This window comes from Eschrichtius robustus, chromosome 6 (assembly GCF_028021215.1).
Source record: "Eschrichtius robustus isolate mEscRob2 chromosome 6, mEscRob2.pri, whole genome shotgun sequence".
NCBI lineage: Eukaryota > Metazoa > Chordata > Mammalia > Artiodactyla > Eschrichtiidae > Eschrichtius > Eschrichtius robustus.
The window spans coordinates 62353428-62372894 of NC_090829.1; the positions used below are offsets into that span (position 1 = coordinate 62353428).

General features: G+C 40.4%; 1 protein-coding gene across 1 annotated transcript in view; it reads right to left on the reverse strand.

Moving 5' to 3' along the window:
* Nucleotides 1-19467, reverse strand: part of MCF2L2 (MCF.2 cell line derived transforming sequence-like 2) — a 193402-nt gene that overhangs the window by 38612 nt on the left and 135323 nt on the right. The window contains exons 14-16 of the mRNA XM_068546304.1: nucleotides 8000-8066; nucleotides 6846-6961; nucleotides 5613-5682 (exon numbers count right to left, since the gene is read on the reverse strand). Coding sequence (XP_068402405.1) covers nucleotides 5613-5682; nucleotides 6846-6961; nucleotides 8000-8066 — 253 coding nt within the window. The remainder of the gene's footprint in view (nucleotides 1-5612; nucleotides 5683-6845; nucleotides 6962-7999; nucleotides 8067-19467) is intronic.

The window sequence follows — 19467 nt, forward strand, 5'->3', positions numbered from 1 at the left end:
GTTCTGCACTGAGTAGTAAAAAGGACAAAAAAGTGCTCGTAGCCGATGGCCTCTCCTTTCTCTCTCCCCACTCACTCCTTATTACAGTCATCATGATGCCAACCCTACAAATAAACCTAAGAAGCAACCAAAGGATAGAAACATCCCAGAAGGAAAATGTGACAGTTTGGACACAAACCTAAGTGGTCTGGGCAACCCCTGCCTCAGACATCACCTTCAACCTGCAGCACAAGACTCCGAGACTGGAAAAGCTACACGACTATCTCAGTGCTAGAGATCAAGAGGGATTCCAAGTGCTGTGTGACCTATATTCTCATTGCATCAAAGACTGTGAGAGGTGGGAACACATCTGCCAATATCCCAGATAGAAAAGATACCCCCAGCCTGTGGAGTCAGATTGCCAGCTTCGTCCATTCCATCAGGAGAACCTGGTCCGTCCGCTCAGCTGTGCTTGCCACAGAGCCCGGGCTGCTCTGGCAGAGATGACCACATGGCCACTTCCTTGTGGATTTCTGTGTCCCTGTCCTCTTGCTGAGGCCACTCTTGATGTCTTTCACCTGGACATGGGTTATTTTTCCCCTTACAGCTTTCACTATGTCTATTCTACTTCTAAACACCCTGCTGTAGTGAATGATTTCCATTTCTGTAGCTCTTCCTCTCTCCTGATGGATTGTAAGTGGTCATTTCACTTCACTACAAGGACTACAGCAACTCTGTCCTTTGCTATTCTCTCCAAGAAAAATTACACACACACACACACACACACACACACGTTTAAGAAGGCAGACAGCCCTTGAGAAATGTTGTTCAGACTGGTTAAGAAACTAGAATAATAATTCAGAACTTAACAATAATAACTTCCTTATTCATTCACTCCAGAACTATCTGTTGAGTGCCTTTGATGTGCCAGGCACTGTGCTAAGTACATTTGTTAAACTCAATGGCTCCCAGAGTGTAGTAGCCTAGACTTGGGGAATACTCCTGCTACACTGAAGGCCAGGCTTATAAAACACTACAAATTGATTAAGGCATTTCACCCACATTTGGTTTGTCGGAGCACAAAGACATTGGCCTTTTGCTCCTAAAAGGATTCAAGGTTTCATTGCTTTCAACACTCAACACCAGAAGATTCTCAGAAGCTGGAGGAGACTGGAGATCCAGACTTCCACCCAGGAAAACATAGCCAACAGTGAGCCACCTTTCCCTAAACCCTCCCAGTAACAGAGAGGGACCTGGTTCTCTTGGTGGATGCTGAGCTAATAGCTGTGTTCCTGAAACCTTCACCCATTGGTCCTGTGTCTGCACTCTGAGCATCACAGAACATTATACGCCTTCCAGCACTGAAACACAACTACTGACCTAAATTTGCTCTTCAGTCCAAAATTCCTTGGAGAAAGCATGCACACTAACCAGCAGCATATGAAAGTACCTGATTCTCCTTACCTCCCTATAGAATAAATCAGGAGGCCAGAAGAATTGCTACCCCCAAACTCATATTCACACAGGAAGACATGATTTCTTATGGATTAAGAAGACTGTGGCTCAGGTTCAGTTCTTGGCTTTCTTACTTACAAACTATTTGGTCCGAGGTCAGTTACTTAACCTTCCTTCGCTTCAGTTTCTCATCTGTTAAGTGGGCTCACAGCAGCAGTCAACTCCTATGATTGTTGTGCGATTAAATGAGAAGATGTATAGAAACCTCTCAACAAATGCCCAATACATGCAGAGTACCCAACAAATGGTAGCTATTGTCAAAGCATTTTTTACTGTTGTAGAGTCCTTCTGTGCGCATTATTTTATTTGATTTCCACAACTTTACATATTGGTATTACAAACTTGTTGTATAGAGGAGAAAAGTGAAACTCCCAGGGTTTAAGTGACACACTTGAGGTCATGCTGATAGCAAGTGGCTCAACTTAGATTAGAAGTTAAGTTTTCTGAGTCCCACCCCAGTGTTTTTTTCTATTGTACCATGTGAGATCTCAGAGCAAATGGGACTCAAAGTAAACTATTGACAAATGCTATTCTACATGGAGGTTGGTCTCTGGGGCAGAATCTTCCTGGATACTACAAGCTATCGAATCTGATTGAAACACTTGGCTGGAGCAATATTTCAAAATTCTTGTTCATGATTAGTGGAAGTCTGCAAGTATTACTGAGAAGAGGTAAACTGCTGTAGTAAATAGTGGGTGATGGGCCTGCCTTATTGGCTAACCAATACAGGTCTTTGCACAGCTGTGACAATTCCCTCAGGGATTCTCAAAGGTTAAGTGATTGTGGTTTTTAATTACTTCATTTGTCCCAGAGTAATACTTTGTGCTTGGTAAGAATTTATTACCTGTATTTTGTCCCCAACATCATAAATCATATAGGATTATATGCAGGTTTGTGGTCTGGATTAATGATTTCTAAGGTTCCTCCCAACATGGAGGACTATAAAAAGCTTTGTAAAACTTTAGGAGAGGAATTTTTCTAAGAAAAGATGTTTAGTTAGCAATTGCCCGACCATTTCCTCAAACTTGGCAATTTTAACTTGATAATATCCATTTTTTTTCCCCACAGGAATTTGGTCTTTTTCTCATTCAACAATTTCAATAAGTCTTTGCAATAATGATATAGTCAGTTATGAAATATTACTAAACTCTGCAACTAGATTTCACATTGGTGGTTTGATGAGCACAAAATTGCCAAATAGTATAAAACACGAATAATGCTATCAAAGTAAGTCAAAATGGAAATTAATCAGATTGAATACAAAATGGTTTTTAATGTATCTTGAATTCTGTCCCTGGATGAAAAACCTATGACAAGGCTGTGACGGAAAGCCCAGACAGGGCTATGGAAGGGGTCTTCTAAGTGGGTCAGAGCTCTGAGGGTTGAAGACTCTGTTTCTCCATTACATCTAATACCTTGAAACCTGGGGATTTTTGTTTGCTTGCTTTCAGTTTATCACAGGTACAGTAAGTCCCCTACATGTTCTGAAAGTGTGTTCGTAAGTACAATTTGTTCGTTAAGTCCAACAAAGTTAGTTTAGGTACCCAAATAACACAATCAGCTATATAGTACTGTACTGTAATAGGTTTGTAATACTTTTCACACAAATAATACATAAAAAAATTCACAAAAAGTAAAGAAAAACACTTTTAATCTTACAGTACAGTACCTTGAAAAGTACCGTAGTACAGTACAACAGCTGGCATACAGGGGCTGGCATCGAGTGAACAGGAAGGAAGAGTTACTGACTGGAGGGGGGAGAGGAGGTGGGAGATGGTAGAGCTGAAGGATCATCAGCAATAGGAGAAGGAGGGCAAGCTGCAATTTCACTCACGCCTGACATTATTGGCACGGGTTCTGGTTCCTTGCTGGATTCAGTTCCATCTACCCTCTTAAAACAACAGGTCCAGTGATATCTGGGTAGTGGCTCTTTTTTTCTCATCATAGATGACACAGTAGCACTGGATTGCATTCTGAAAGGCTGCTGCAACCTTCGTGTACCATTCTACATTCGGGCCTTGTGCCTCAAAAATTAACAGATAAAGAAAATCCCCTTGCCATTTCCTGCGTCGTGAATCTCTTCAGTTCTTCAGTTACTTCTTCTTCCTCTTGTCGCTCCACTCTCTCAATTATTTTCACTTTTGTTTCCATCGTTATTGCTCAGCACATCTTTTTTCTTTTTTTTTTTTAACATCTTTATTGGAGTATAATTGCTTTAAAATTGTGTGTTAGTTTCTGCTTTGTAACAAAGTGAATCAGCTATACATATACATATATCCCCATATCTTTCCCCTTTTGCATCTCCCTCCCACCCTCCCTATCCCACCCCTCTAGGTGGTCACAAAGCACGGAGCTGATCTCCCTGTGCTATGCTGCTGCTTCCCACTAGCTATCTATTTTACGTTTGGTAGTGTATTTATGTCCATGCCACTCTCTCACATCGTCCCAGCCTACTCTACCCCCTCCCCATGTCCTCAAGTCCATTCTCTAGTAGGTCTGAGTCTTTATTCCCATCCTGCCCCTAGGTTCTTCATGACCATTTTTTTTTTTTTTTTTTTAGATTCCATATATATGTGTTAGCATACGGTATTTGTTTTTCTCTTTCTGACTTACTTCACTCTGTATGACAGACTCTAGGTCCATCCACCTCACTAAAAATAACTCAACTTCGTTTCTTTTTATGGCTGAGTAATATTCCATTGTATATATGTGCCACATCTTCTTTATCCATTCATCTGTCGATGGACACTTAGGGTGCATCTATGTCCTGGCTATTGTAAATAGAGCTGCAATGAACATTGTGGTACATGACTCTTTTTGAATTATGGTTTTCTCAGGGTATATGCCCAGTAGTGGGATGGCTGGGTGGTATGGTAGTTCTATTTTTAGTTTTTTAAGGAACCTCCATACTGTTCTCCATAGTGGCTATATCAATTTACATTCCCGCCAACAGTGCAAGAGGGTTCCCTTTTCTCCACACCCTCTCCATCGGCGCGTCTTAGTACCAACTACATCACTGCTGCTTTTACGCTTGCTTCCAGACATCCTGGGCTTGAAATAAAAATACTGTACTACTGTACTCTATACAGTACTGTACAGTAAAGTACACAAAAGCACAACCACTTGCAGAGGATGCACACACGTGACAATGTACACCAGACACGTGAACTAACTTACGTTATCGGACATGTGAACGCACGTTCGCATCTTTTAAAGTTCGCAACTTGAAGGTTCGTAGGTAGGGGACTTACTGTACTGCTCTTAGACTTATCAGTCATCATTTGAGCTGTTTAAAAATGCTTAAGTTGTTTGATCTATTGTCTCAGGCTCACAAAAAGAAAACAAGCAAGAGAATGAAAGGAAGGGCCGGTTGGGAGAGAGAGAAGAAATGGGAAAAGTTTAGAAAGCAAAGGGCACCGGGCTCATCTCCAAAGGAGGAGGAAGGAGGCACTTGGTGGGGAATGATGCTGGCTAAGGCATTTCTCTGAGCCAGCTCCCAGGGAGCACAACTGGCCCAAACAGCCAGCCTATTTATTGCCCAAAGCCAGGTGGAGGACTGGCAAGAGGGGAGAGGTCTGTGTGGTGGGAAGGGAAGCAGACAGAAATACGATGTTGTAGGACAGGAAGTTCACAAATGGGGTGCTAAGTGGAAGACAGGCTGTAGACCTAAAATTTTCTAACTTTCCTTGATGCCGTAGAAAATAAAATGGAAGAAAATATATTTTCTATAGTTTCAGTTTAGTATTTCTTTTGAGAGTGTTACTACAACTTTAGTGAAGAATTTAAGCCTGCTGTGTGATTCTTGTCCTAAAACAGTTAGCTTAGTCATTCAGAGGAGAATCATCTGCCTCAGGGGTCTGGGGGGCCAGTCTTCCATTTCAGGGGGCTTGGCAGGAAGCCAGGCTTGCAGTCGTTCCCACCTAGCAGGGTAAGCTCAGTCAGGCTGGACTCAGCTCACACAGGCTGAAGTACTGCAAAAGACTCCCGCTTTGCATTCAAAAGGCAGATATAAGTTTTTAGACCACTTGTGTTTCCATTTGCTCTTGCCACTTACACAGAAAATTAAGGGCTGACTTTAATCACATGGTTATTTTGAGTTATTGGGAGCACAGACTTACTCTCTTGAGAAAGCAATGTGCCAGAAGTTCAGGGTTTTCAGTGCATTTTTCCAATTCTTTTAGAAAAGTCCTAGGGAAAGAAAACGATAATAATGCTTTGATTTTTACATGTATGGGGTTAACAAAATGTTTTGAAGTAAAATCACATAAGGTTTTAAGAGGTGCTTAGAAAAATGCTGTTTTCCAGGCTTTACTGCTTTTGACTCATCTTCAACATGCTGATTTGGAAGAAAAAAATGTATTCTGTGACATTACTAGGATTCCCTGAAACCACTCATACCAGTTCTGGTAATTCTAAGCACCAGCCACAGACAGACTGGATACACTGATGATCCCTGCTACATGATAGTAATGTTAACAAGAACTGCTGTTGCTGCTGCTACTACAACTATCATGGAGAGCTGACTATAAATCAGGCATAAGCTAAGTGCTTTGCAAACAATATCTCATTTAATCCTCCACCAAACCTTGTAAGACAGGGTTTCATAAGTGTGAAACCTGAGGTTCAAAGAGGCTGCATAACTTCTCCAGAGAAAGCAGAAGTGGGATTTCCATTTCAGCCTTGTGTCTGACCAATGGACAACAGATGTGGCTAAGAAACAACTGTAGTACAATTCACCAAGCAGTCTCTTCCCTCCTATCAATTAGATGTGTGATCCTGGGGCCATTAGAGTGAGTAAAGTTAGTAAACAACTTGTGGTTTTGTCATCTGTAAAATGAAAGGGTTGGAACATGATTTCCAAAGTCCCTTCCTTCTCTCATTCTCTAGAACCCAACACCCAAGCAGCCCTGGGCTGAAAGGACAATTGCCTGACCAGTTAGCATTTTCTAACACTCTGGTTCCCAGCACTCCGCTACGATAATAGGTATGTGGACTTGTGTCTTGGTCAACTTTGTATTCCCAATGCTGAACACAGTGCCTGACACCGAACAGGTGCTCAGTAAATGCTGATGCGTGAGTAGATAAATAAGGAAAGGAACCCACAAATGAATACAACATCGATGCCTGACACCAGTACATGCTCCATTAATGTCTTTTCCCTTCTTCCTCGGGGACCTTGTGACACTTCTCGCCTCCTTCTTATCCCATCCTACCCCAATCCAATCCACTGACTCTGGACTACTTGATTAAGCCTAAAAATGTCTAAGCACTTTCATCTCCAAATTCCATCAGTCTGATTTCCATCCTTCTCTTATTTTCCATTTTCCCTGATAATTTGAATGAATATATACCTGTTGTGAAATTCATAAAGTTCTCTAATATTCCCAAAGAGAAATTCCTTGTTATTCCGAAGAACATCTGGAATTAGATGCTTCAGCCAAATAAAATCCATTGGAATGATATATCCCTGCAGAGGTGGAAACAGGGTAGGTTTTACAAACAGGAACATATAAGAGATGATCTGACTTAGCCACTCCAGGGACCAAAACTTTAATAATTGGGGAGTAAGGCACACATGTCCTGAAAGCCATTCCGTCAAATACATTCTTTTGATATTATTTTCCTCATGTGTCTATCTTCAGAAGAAGAAGATGGCTTAATGGTAATGATAATAAGATGGCATTTTTATAGGAAGAACAAATCTATTTTTTAAATTCGTCACATAAGTCAAATGTGAAAGGAAAAAACTTACCCATTATTTTATGACCTGATGCAATTACTATTGTCTTATTATATTTCCTTCATGACTTTTTTTAAAAAGCTGTTTTATATGGTTATAATCACAGTACATATATAATTTGTAGTCTGTTTTTCCTTATGCATTTTAGACTCATAAATTTCTACATATATTGTTTTAAATTTAATCTTACAAGCATTCATTTCAATGTTGCTGTATATTATTAAAAATAATTATTTTGTAACAGTTGAATAATACATCATTTAGCATGTATATAAGACTTTATCAACCATTCCCTTTTTACTGGACATTTGGTTTTCTTCTGATGTTTTATCGTAAAAAATTTCTATTAAAACTTTGTACATATAGTTTATTTCTCAAGATTATTACCTTAGGAAAATAGAAGAAGTATAAATTTTCACTCAAGCAAAAAATGCTACTTAAAACAATATGAAACAATTCTCTCATTTATTTATCAAAAAGGTTTAAATTATCATACCCATTGTTGGCAAGCATATGGTGAACCTAGGTGGGCATTGCTAGAATCATGTGAATTGGTACAATCCGTTGAAAGTTATTTTGTTACATGAATCAATAGTCATAAGAACGTTCTTATTCATACTGAAAAAAACACTTGTGATATTACAAGACCTGAAACTTTGGTGGGGATTCTAGAGACATATGGCAACTATTCTGAGTTTCTTTCTGCAGAAAAACTTTTCCAGCTTGCATACATGCTTAACTTCCCCCCGCCCCAAATCTACTTACGTCAATTATGTTCTTAATCTCTTTTATATAAGTCTCTTCCGTCTCAAGCAAGTCACGTATAATGCGCCTGAATCAGCAGCAGGTGGGAAGATGAAAGAAAGAGAGAGACAGAGTGGGGGTGGGGGTGGGAAGCAGTGTTTTAGAATTCTTTTAGAATAATGGTCATCAATACAGTTCCCCTTAGTGGCTCATCTACTTAGGTTGTGGTCAGTTCATTCTGTTCTGTTGAACACCCAAGGCCAACATCTCACAAAAGCACACTCTGATCACACTGGCATGAGAAGAAATGGCAAAGTTAAAGGACTCAAAATCCATTTATGCAGCCAGAGAATGACCTGTTTGTGAGCCATAGCATGGGGGTCAAGCGGGCAGACATTGGAGTCAGAAATACCAGGTTGGGATCCTTGGTCAGGAAGGTCTGCCTGATCCCTACATTGCACATGTGGTTTCCTAGATGTTCTCTCCAGCTTTCTGCTGTTTCATTGCTCACATCAAGATCTTGGACCTACAAGGATGCATTTTGTTGTGCATGGGGTTAGATGGATGGCTGTCCTGCCCCCTTCCTCTGGCATTCCATGTTTCCGTGTGATTGAGTTCCTTAGCCAGAAGACAGGAGCTCTGTCTGCTTCCCCTGAGAAAGGCAGCTGGGAGGTGTGGTATGCAGAATTCTAACATGGCCCCCAAGATTTCTGGCCCCTGGTACACACACACACATCCTCCCAGTTAGTCAATCAAACACTAACTTAAGTGCTGCTGGGAAGGTATTTTGTCATTCGGTTTTGTTCCAAATCAGTTGACCTTAAGATAGGTAGATTACCAGGTTGGGCACATTCTAATCTCATGGACTCTTTAGGTCTGGGTCTAAAAGTCAGAGAGATTGGAAGCATGCGAAGGCTTTAGCACAAGGGAGATTCTCCTTTGCTGGGTTTGGAGATGGGGGGAGGGCATGTGGCAAGGAAGGCAGGCAGCCTCTAGGGGCCAACTGGCCCCCAGAAGACAGACAGCAAGGAAACAGGAACACTAGTTCTGCGGTTGCAAGGTACTGAATTCAGCCACAACCATACGAACTTCGAAGAGGATACCTTCTAAGAAGCGCAACTGGCGAACACCTTGATTTTATCAGTGGGACTTGAGCAAAAAGCCAGTCTTGCCATGCCCGGACTCCTGTCCCAGGGCAATTGTGGGCTGAGCTGCTGAGTTTGCGGTCATTTTTTAATGCAGCAATAGAAAACTAATAGAAAGAATGAGGCCAGTCCCCACATTTATCTCCAGACAGACTGCTTTCTTTCTCTCCTCAGGCTGTGTGGCCATACTTTTTTTAGGGCTTTCTTTCAGGCCTCCAAGTGAATCAGTGTTTGTACAAGTGTTCACATGTAGAATATATACATTTATGGTTTCCTGTGAGCTGTTGGTGGATTATCTATTAAACAGTAGCCTACCCTAGAAAAGAGTTTCTTTTCCTCTCATAAAAATGGGTATGACAAGGGACAAATAAAGGACACAATGTAGGAAATTCACACAAATACATAAATGGCTATTAGTCTTATGAAAAAATGCTCAATATATACGAATCCAACAAAAACATATTAAAAAGAAGTACAATTTTCAACTTCTATAATATGGCAGACATTGCAAACCTCAAAGGAAGACCGGCAGATGAAGATATGGAAACACACTCAGATAATATTGGTGAAAGTACAGATTTGTGCAAGATAACTTGGAAATATCTCATCAAAATTTAAAACACATGCTTCTTGACTCAGTAATTTCACTTCTAAGTACGTTCATTGTTTGTAATTAGAACAATAGAACGACAACACCAGATATAAACTGGAAATTACTTAAATTATGGTACATACATAAAATGAAATGCTACGCAGTTTTTAAAAAGAATGAAGCTGACTGAATCATGCTGATATGACACAGTCCAAGTATTTTAAGTGAATTTTAAAAACAACCAAGATGTACAATTGTTTGCAGAGTATGACTATTTGTGTAAAATTTATACTATGTGTAAAATGAGTGTATATGCATAAATATATGTACAATTGTATATGCTTAGAAAATTCATGCAAAGAAACTTAGAACATTGTTAACAAGGCGGGTGGGAGAGGGTAGGGGTGGGAGTTTGGCATTAGCAGATGCAAACCGGTATATGTAGAATGGATAAATAGCAAGGTTCTACTGTATAGCACTAGGACCTTGGGGAAATATACTCAATATCCTGTGATAAACCATGAAGGAAGAGACTATGAAAAAGAATGTATATATATGTATAACTGAGTCACTTTGCTGTACAGCAGTAATTAACACAACATTGTAATTCAACTATACTTCAATAAAAAATAAATTAAAAAAAAACATTGTTAACAGTGATTGCTTTTGGAAAGTGATACTGAAGACTAGAAATAGAGGAGAATTTTTACATTTTATTCTTCACCCTTCTTCAATCTTGGATTTAAACAAAAACTTTAAACATCTACTGCTTTTCTAATTAAAAAAATATAGTTTACATGACGTTTTAAAATGAATGTTACTGGAGGTAATGACATATAAACCCCATTTGAGAGATATAAATAAATCCTACAATCTACCTATTTTATAGCTCAACAATTATCCTTTCTTAAAAATGACAATTTCCATATCTATTTATAAAAGCTTGTTATAAGGCAAGACTGATAAAGGATAGCCATTGACCAAGGATACAACTGCAAGAAGTATAATTCTACCAAAAAAGTTATTCTAAGAGCATATTTAGCTAACGGTGTCTCTGAGTAAGAGGTTCCTTTGCTTTTTGTAAATCATCCTGAAATGATGATAGTTACTATGTCAGAAGGAAATATAGACCTCAATACCAGTCTGTTTCTATGAGCCATGACATAAAGTAGGACCACAGCAACAGTTAAGCATTCATAGAAAACCAGAGTACAGCCAGCCTCTTATGCCTCCGTGAAGCACTGGGCTTAAGCAACTTGGCAAGGCTGTTTAAGAATGTGTTGACGATTAAATGAAGTCACAAGGCAGAAATAACTAGGTGGTGGGCAGAAATCAATCTTATCATCCAACAGTTATATAAGAACTTAGAGACCCCTAGGAGTCTTTACGAATCTGACACAAGAAAAAATCCACAACTCAGAAGAAAAAAAGTCCCTTGTCAGGTCATATCCCAGTTCCAACTGCTTCATTTTACTTATTCGAGTGCAATGGATAAAACTCCAACAATAGAAAGTCTCCTGAACACTGGTAGCCTTCATTTCTGTTCAGATTTTTTTTAAAAAGTTCTCATACCACTGTTAACCATTCTTTTTTCTTTCTTCTCCTTTGTTTTCCTTTCAAATAACTTTATAAAATGGGAGAAAATCGATGATTCTAGCTGACGATTGCCTGCTTCATTATCCCAAAGCACATAACTTTGTTCACAGAAAAAAATCAAGGATTTAATATCTAAAGTCATCAAGTATATATAATGTAGATGAAAAACAGAAAACATTGGGAGTACTCAAGTAATTTTAAAAACTTTAACACCTAGAGCAATTTATGCCCTGGTGGATATCTACCCAGAGGTAGAACACTGTAATTAGTATGGGGTTCACAACGCCAGAGCAGCCCGCATGAATGTAGTCTACACTAAATGTATGCTCTGGCTTTGTTTTACATGTAAAAGTGGTTCTCCCCTCACCCACACCCCCAGGTTATTAAGGAGGAAATGGAGGCATAATGTGTTTTAAGGGACTGTTTCTTCTCTGAAGCCATATTTCAAGGTAGCATAAAAAAAGAGCTTTGGAGATCTGGTTCCATCCTATATGACATCTCATGTTTGTTTAAGATGATACCGTAAGCAAGAGGCAAGAAAGGAAAGCCTTTGAAAAAAATGAATGCAGCCCTATTTGGTAAGCAAGATCATTAATGTAGTATGTACATGTTAGGATCTCCTGATAAGTTTCTTCTTTGCCCACGCACCTTAATCTGTTCCCCCTTTTAACCCTTGCCCCTCACCCCCTCCCCAATTTCCCAGCTCTCCAATAGAAGAGTATCCTTTTGGAAACCAGTCTGTTAGAAATATATTTTTGCTCATTACCTGTCAATGGAATTTGCCATCAAGAGATTTCATTTACTCCTCGTATTCTATCATATCACTCGCGTCAGAAAGTATTATAGATTTTCACTTTAAAAAATCTAGTTTTCATCTAATACCCTCTTTGCCAAATGGAAAGGTCTATTCTTATCCTTTTCAAACTCTAGAGCATCTGACGTAATGGATACTCATCTTCTTAAACCTTTCTCTTCCTTTGGTTTGTCTTTATTATTCAATCTTCATTCACCACCCACCTCTCTGTTTCTTCTCTATTCCTTCCTTGCTTCATCTTCCTCCTTGTGTCTAATGTTGTTGCTCCCCCAAGGTCTGAACTCAGGTTTCCAGACTTCCTTCCCTCCTCTTCCCTCATGCTGTTGACTCTCCCACATCATCATTTTCCTGCCAGACTTTTGGTCATGCTCAAGCCCATGTTGCCAATGGTCTACATACGTCTTCACCTGGATGCATCCCAGACACCTCAACACCTCAGGCTGAAATAGAACTCATCAGACAGAAATAGCATGCATATTGGTGGAAGGGTCATATTCTAGGGTCCCTAAAACACAGTTGTCATTGCAAACTCCTCCCTGCCATTATCGCTTACATTCAATCTGTCACCAAGCCTCATCTTTTCATCTCTGAACACACCTCTTGGAGTCACTGCTTATTCTCCATTGCCAACGCCACCAATACAGAGCAAACTCCTGAGCCTTCTCATCTTGAATACATCGGTGTGCTCCTAGCAGCTCACTCTTGCCTCTGAGATCTCACTCTCATCAATCTATTTTACAGAACTCCAGTCTATGCCCTTCCTAACGCTTCAAGTCCATTATGCCATCATTCTCCCTCTTCAAAAACTTAAAATAGCTTTCAATTGCCCACAACTGTCAATATTCCTCCCAGGATTTCAAGACTATCCATTCATGTGAAAAGAATCTTCCTAGGGGGCTTGCTCAAAAGGTAAGTACAGACCCACAGATTCAGAATGGGGAGCAATGAATGAAATACAGAGGTAGAATCTGTAATTTTCACAAGCACCCCACAGGATTCTAATGCGGATGTTCCCTTATTTGACTAAGTAACACTGAGCTGATCCACTACTTTAAGCCACCTACCCCCCTTTAGTTAGGCCAATGGTATCATTATTTTATACTTCTTTTCAAATTCTAATCATTCCTGAAAGTTCCATTTCTCCCTTTTCCATGAAAACTCTTTCCAACAGCTCCAGGTGAAATTAGTACCACAGTCTTATCCTTGCTTCCCAGACAAAAACCATTAGATCCATTTACCAAGCGTGTACTAGCTCCCTATTATGAGCCAGGCACCATGATAGGCACTTGGGATAGAGAAATGTACCAAAATGCCAGGCCTTAGGGAGTTCATAGTCTAATGGCAGAGACAAGAAAATCAGTGACTCCTGTGCAGAGTGATAGGTACCAGGTAGCCAGAGGAGTCAGGAGCACAGAAGGGAGGGGACATTGCCGATTTTGAGTTGAGTGAAGTTTAATCAGAGTTTTGAAAAAAGCAAGCAAGGGCACAAGGACAGGGAACTGTCCCAGGCCGAGGACGACAGCATGGAGGAGGGAGCAAAGGTGAGAGATGTGTACTCTCCCAGTACTTGTAAATTCTTTGGTGGAGCTGGGCCAACAGTCTAGTACGTTCATAAAATGCTAGAAGCAGATATAAACTTAAACACCATCAGTTAATCCTTATATTACAGATGGAAAAAGAGAGCCCCAGGGCCATGCACTGACTTGCCCAAGGTCTCTGGCTTTGGCAAAGTCAGTGTTCTTCCCACTGCATTATGTTGCTCCTCTTGGCCTATGTTTGGGGTGCATCTAAAGTCCTGTTTGCTGATTATGAAATAAAACACAAACTAAAATGAAACTAGCATGGTGATATAAAAATACTGGGTTTCACGAAAATAGGTTTCCAAGTCTATTTCTGCTTCTAATATGTAGGGTAACTTTGAGCAAGACATTTTCTTTCTCAGGGTCTCCATTTCTTCATGTGTCAAAAGGCTGAATTAGATCATCTTGAGCATCCCTACTGGCTCTCATAGGTCATTCTCTAAATACATCATTTTTAAAAAATTTATTTATTTTTAACATCTTTATTGGACTATAATTGCTTCACAATGGTGTGTTAGCCTCTGTTGTATGACAAAGCGAATCAGCTATACATATACACACATCCCCATATCCCCTCCCTCTTGTGTCTCCCTCCCACCCTCCCTATCCCACCCCTCTAGGTGGACACAGAGCACCGAGCTGATCTCGCTGTGCTATGCGGCTGCTTCCCACTAGCTATCTATTTTATATTTGGTAGTGTATATATGTCCATACCACTCTCTCACTTCGTCCCAGCTTACCCTTCCCCCTCCCTATGTCCTCAAGTCCATTCTCTACGTCTCCGTCTTTATTCCTGTGCTGACCCTAGGTTCTTCAGAACCCTTTTTTTTTTTTTTTAAGATTCCAGATATATGTGTTAGCATACGGTATTTGTTTTTCTCTTTCTTACTTCACTCTGTATGACAGTCTCTAGGTCCATCCACCTCACTACAAATAACTCAATTTCGTTTCTTTTTATGGCTAAGTAATATTCCGTTGTAAATACATCATTTTTAATAAAATGTATGATGTGGTCTTTGGTCTAATCACACCTTTCTTCTCATTTCTCATAAGAAAAGAAGCAAAGGTCATAAGATTTTCTGTCCATTTACAGCCTCAATTAACTAAACAGTTAATGTGTGACTGCATGTACAATAGGACGGCAAGGAGAAGGAATCAGCGTGGGCTGGAGAGGTCTTGGAGGAGGTGAGATCTGGACTGTCCTGTGTAAGAGGTGACGACTTGCAGCAAGACAGGAGGGTGTTCCAGGAGGGAGGAAACAGGAGCAGGGGCTAGGAGTTGTGGCTACACCCAGGGCCTTGTGGGAACCAGGTGCTGGGGCAGGGTCTGGGTGGGAAGCATGGCAGGCAGGCGGAGCCGGATGGAGGAGACGGTTGTCATGCCAGGCTACAGTGAGACTCCATGCAGGAGCCGAGGGGAAGGTTCAGGAGACCGAATTGGCCAACAGGGAAGAGAACTGTCCAGGAGCCCATTTCATTCAGCACTGAATAGGTCCTGAGGGTTCAGACTTAGGAAAACATGTTCTTAGTTTCACATCCTTCTTATGTTTTGGTTAGGTGTTCCATAATTGCTTAATAAATTCCCAGAACTATAAATGGTAACAATATGAAACACTATGGACCCATACAATGACCTTGTTGAAATCAGTGATATTTTAAGCATTAATAAAAGGTCTAATGAATATAAAGAGTTCTCTGTCTCCTGGAAGGCTAACAGTTGAAAGTTTTGCTTAGTTGCTGATAAGCCATCTGTTCTGTCTTCTCCTCTTTTATATCTTAGTTTCTATATTTTGTCTGATGTTAATTGGATTTGATCTCATTACTCTGATGTGTTTAGGGTAAACTACCTTAAATTCTTTTTAGAGAAGGATGGGGCATAAATAATCATTAAAGTTTATCTGGATGGATGCTCACTCTTCAATATCACATAATAAATAATGACAAAGTAATTTCACACATACTGCGCTTTTTCAAAGAGGGATTGATTATAAACACAATCCCATTAATCCTAATTCAAGTTAACAATCCTGCATTTGTGTAGCATTTTAGGGATTATAATTTTTTTTTTTTTTTGGCCGTGCCACGTGGCTTGTGGGATCTTAGTTCCCCAACCAGGGATTGAACCTGGCTGGGCCCTGGGCAGTGAAAGTGTGGAGTCCTTACCACTGGACTGCCAGGGAATTCCCCCAATTTAAAAAAAATTGTGGTAAAATATACATAACATAAAATTTACCATTTAAACAATTTTTAAGTGGCATTAAAATACATTCACAATGTTGTGCAACCATCACCAGAACTTTTCCGTCAATCCAAACTGAAACTCTGTACCCATTAAACACTAACTCCGCATTCCTTCCTCCCGCCAGGCCCTGGTAACTTCCACTCCACCTTCTGTCTCTACGATTTTGCCTAGGTACCTCGTATAAGTGGAATCATACAAAATTTGTCCTTTTGCGTCTGGCTTACTTCACTTAACATAATGTATTCAAAGTTCATCCATGACATGGCATGTGTCAGATTTCATTCCTGTTTAAGGTTAAATATCTTCCATTGTTTGTATAGACCATATTTCATTTACCCATTCAGTTGTTGATGGCCATTTGTGTTGTTTCCACCTTTTGGCTATTGTGAACATTGGTTTGCAAATCTTTGTTGAGTCATTGCTTTTACTTCCTTTGGGTATACATGCAGAAGGAGAATTGCTAAATTATAAGGTAATTCTATTTTTAACTTTTTGAGGAACCACGATATTGTGTACCATTTTACATTCCCACCAGCAAGGCACCAGGGTTCCAGTTTCTCCACATCCTCATCAACACGTATTAGTTTCCATTTTTAAAATAATAGCTAACCTCATGATGTGAAATAAAGTTATTTTTTTAAATGTGCATATCATCTTCCTTGATCCATTCAACACGTGACAAAGAGCTCCTCCAGGGCAGATGTCCTATCATCCATCCCTTGTCCCCATGTCTTACAAGTAGGAAATTCTCAATAAATGTTTATGGAATGGATGAATGGTAGATTTAAGGAACAGACACCAATTCTGTAAGCAGGAGCAGTCACTAATTGTTATTCTCATTTCACAGAAGAGGAAATTGGGACTCAGAGCATTGAATGACTTGATTGAGGTCAAACTGCTGACTTGGTGCTGCCAGAAAGAGGTCAGGTCCAGGTCTTCGAGATCTAAAACTAGAGACAGGGGAACTGATGTGCCAAGGGTGAATGTCAGTCCACTGAAACAGTACCAATATTCTGACTCTGCAGCATGGCTCTGTAAGGGACAGGGCCTGCACAGTCAGGACACAGGGAAGCAGGTTGGAGAAAAAGGGGTGGCTCAGGCCATCATCCATTTATGCCTAGGATTCAAGGAACCTGGCTCAAACCTCAGAGCCACGGTGTATCCGCACATGTACAATCCAAACATAACAAAACTTCATGGGAGAGATTTCTGGTACCAAGTAGACTCCTGGAATACTGCTGATAGGAAAACCATTACTACCTCAATTCATGGGAAAGGGTAGTACTGGTACTAACTCCAACAGGAGTATCCAGTAACCTGATAATCCTCCCGTAAGGAAAAGAAATTGTGAAAGAGTTAATAAGCTTCTGCCTCATGCAAAGGGAAATCTATTGCAAAAAGGAAATTCCCAAAGATTAAAAAAAAAAGTGTATAAAATAGTCAAAGATCAAAAATTGCTGAAAAGACACACTGCTTTCTCTACCCTGTGTACCTTTTTGCAGACCTATTTGTATCTAGATCTACCAGCAGATATCCTATTATTCTATTAATTCCTTTCCTCCCAAGAGGGTTTGTTTGTTTGTTTATTATGCTAGAAACATATTTCTCAGAGATATTGCTCTTTCTAGGATTCCTTAGCCCTATATCTGCAGGATCAAATAGGTATTAATTAATATTGGGCTTTATGTCCTTAGACCATTAGACCAATCAAGACTGATTCATGAAATGTATATTTTTTCAGAGCACATGATTTATTAAGAACTTTAGAATTGGCTTTTGAAAAGTGCTGTTATAAGAAAAATCTCACTGTAGCTATTTTTAATTCCTAACTAATGGTCCATATTTTAAATAATACTCAATATAGATCTCAGGCAGGACTATAACTGCCTTTTAGAATTAATTTGAGTAGGATTTGAAGCATGTATGCTCCATAAAGCAGGCAATGAGCGCTTAGTAATTATTAACTATTAAGAAAAGGGTAATAGAGAATTAGATTTTAGTTGTCCCTTAAATATTAGCACAACCAAACTTAAGTGCAAAATTTCTAACTCAAATGATTGTATCTGGGCCAGGCACGTAGCCCCCATGTCATAGTCAACAACTGTTTTCTGAACATCTCCATGTGCTGTAATTTTCTTTTTTTCCTCTGTACCACCCCTCACAGGATCCAAATAGTTTTTCTCAGTTTAGATAACTGTGGGCAGGCTGGTGCCAATTGTCTTTTAAAAGTTAAGTGTTAATCAGGTAGAATTCAAGATTGTCCCTACACAAGTATCACTCATTCACTCAATTTGGATATATGCTCCTAGCTTGGGGAGAAAAAGGTAGACTTAGAGGCAGCCCCTTGGAACCTGCACAGAATGTTGTATGGCCCTGGGAGTGTGAAAGTGGATATATGATCTGCAGGTGGAGAGGGGAGAAGAAATGCTGAGGGATCTAATGGCAGGGAGTTGGTACCAGGTCACTGTCACAGGGGCTGTTTGAGCATTTGCAGCATGGAAAGGAAACCTGTGCCAGCCTCACTCCCACCCGCCAATCTTCTTCCCCCACTCCCTCCCCCGAGTGAGGCCCACTCAATCCACAGTACAGCTCTACTGCACCAAGGAAGGTCCCAGCAAGCAGGGCCTGTCCCAGCAAGACTGTCCCTGTGGGACCCCTACTGAGGATTATAGGGGCACATGAGAGATGCCCTTATGTATTGATGTGGAAGGAGATGATGAGTTGAGGAGGTACCTCCCCAATGCAGAAGTGAAGAGAAAGGAACAAAATGGGTTCTTAGAATGGCCTGTGGGTGAGTGCCTCTTTGTGCTGTCAGTTCCCTTCATCTTCCAGCTCTGGGTATACCTAGTATGGTTTCATCCAACTGCCAAGATCCTGGAATTGAGGGAGGCTGGTGAATGGTGCCAAACCACAGGAGCAGAAGCAAGAGCTGTAGGAAAGGGGCTAGTGTGCCTCCAATGTCAGCATTTGGGCCTTGTTGGCATCGAGGGAGAAGTACACTGGGGCCATTGTACTGTAGATGCGGCTTCTTGGACCGAAAGTTTGAACTTTTGATGAATGTGGGAAGCGTTCAGCAAAAATTCAATTCAACCAGCCATTAATACATATTCACTCCGTGCAAGGCATTGTGGGAGGTTTCTTCAAGGGAACTGGAGATGAGCAGGATATGATCTCCATCCTCAAGAGGTCTGAGGACTCTCAAAAGAGTAGGGAAAACAGATCCATAGATATTTATACAGAGACAAAATGCCACTGACTGTTATAGACATGTAACAAACAGCCTGGGCTGGGTCCTCTGGCGAGAAGAAGGAGGATTCTGGCCCTTGGGGGTCATCCAACACCCATCCATTCACCATTTCACAAAAATGTATTTGAATATTCTATTTTAGACCTGCTAAGCTTAAGACTGATGTGACACTTAAGTGAAGACACTCAAGTTTGGAGCTCAGAATCTAGACTAGATATATAAATCATGGATTAAAGGCAATGGATGAGATCACCAAGCAGCAAGTGTGGTGAGA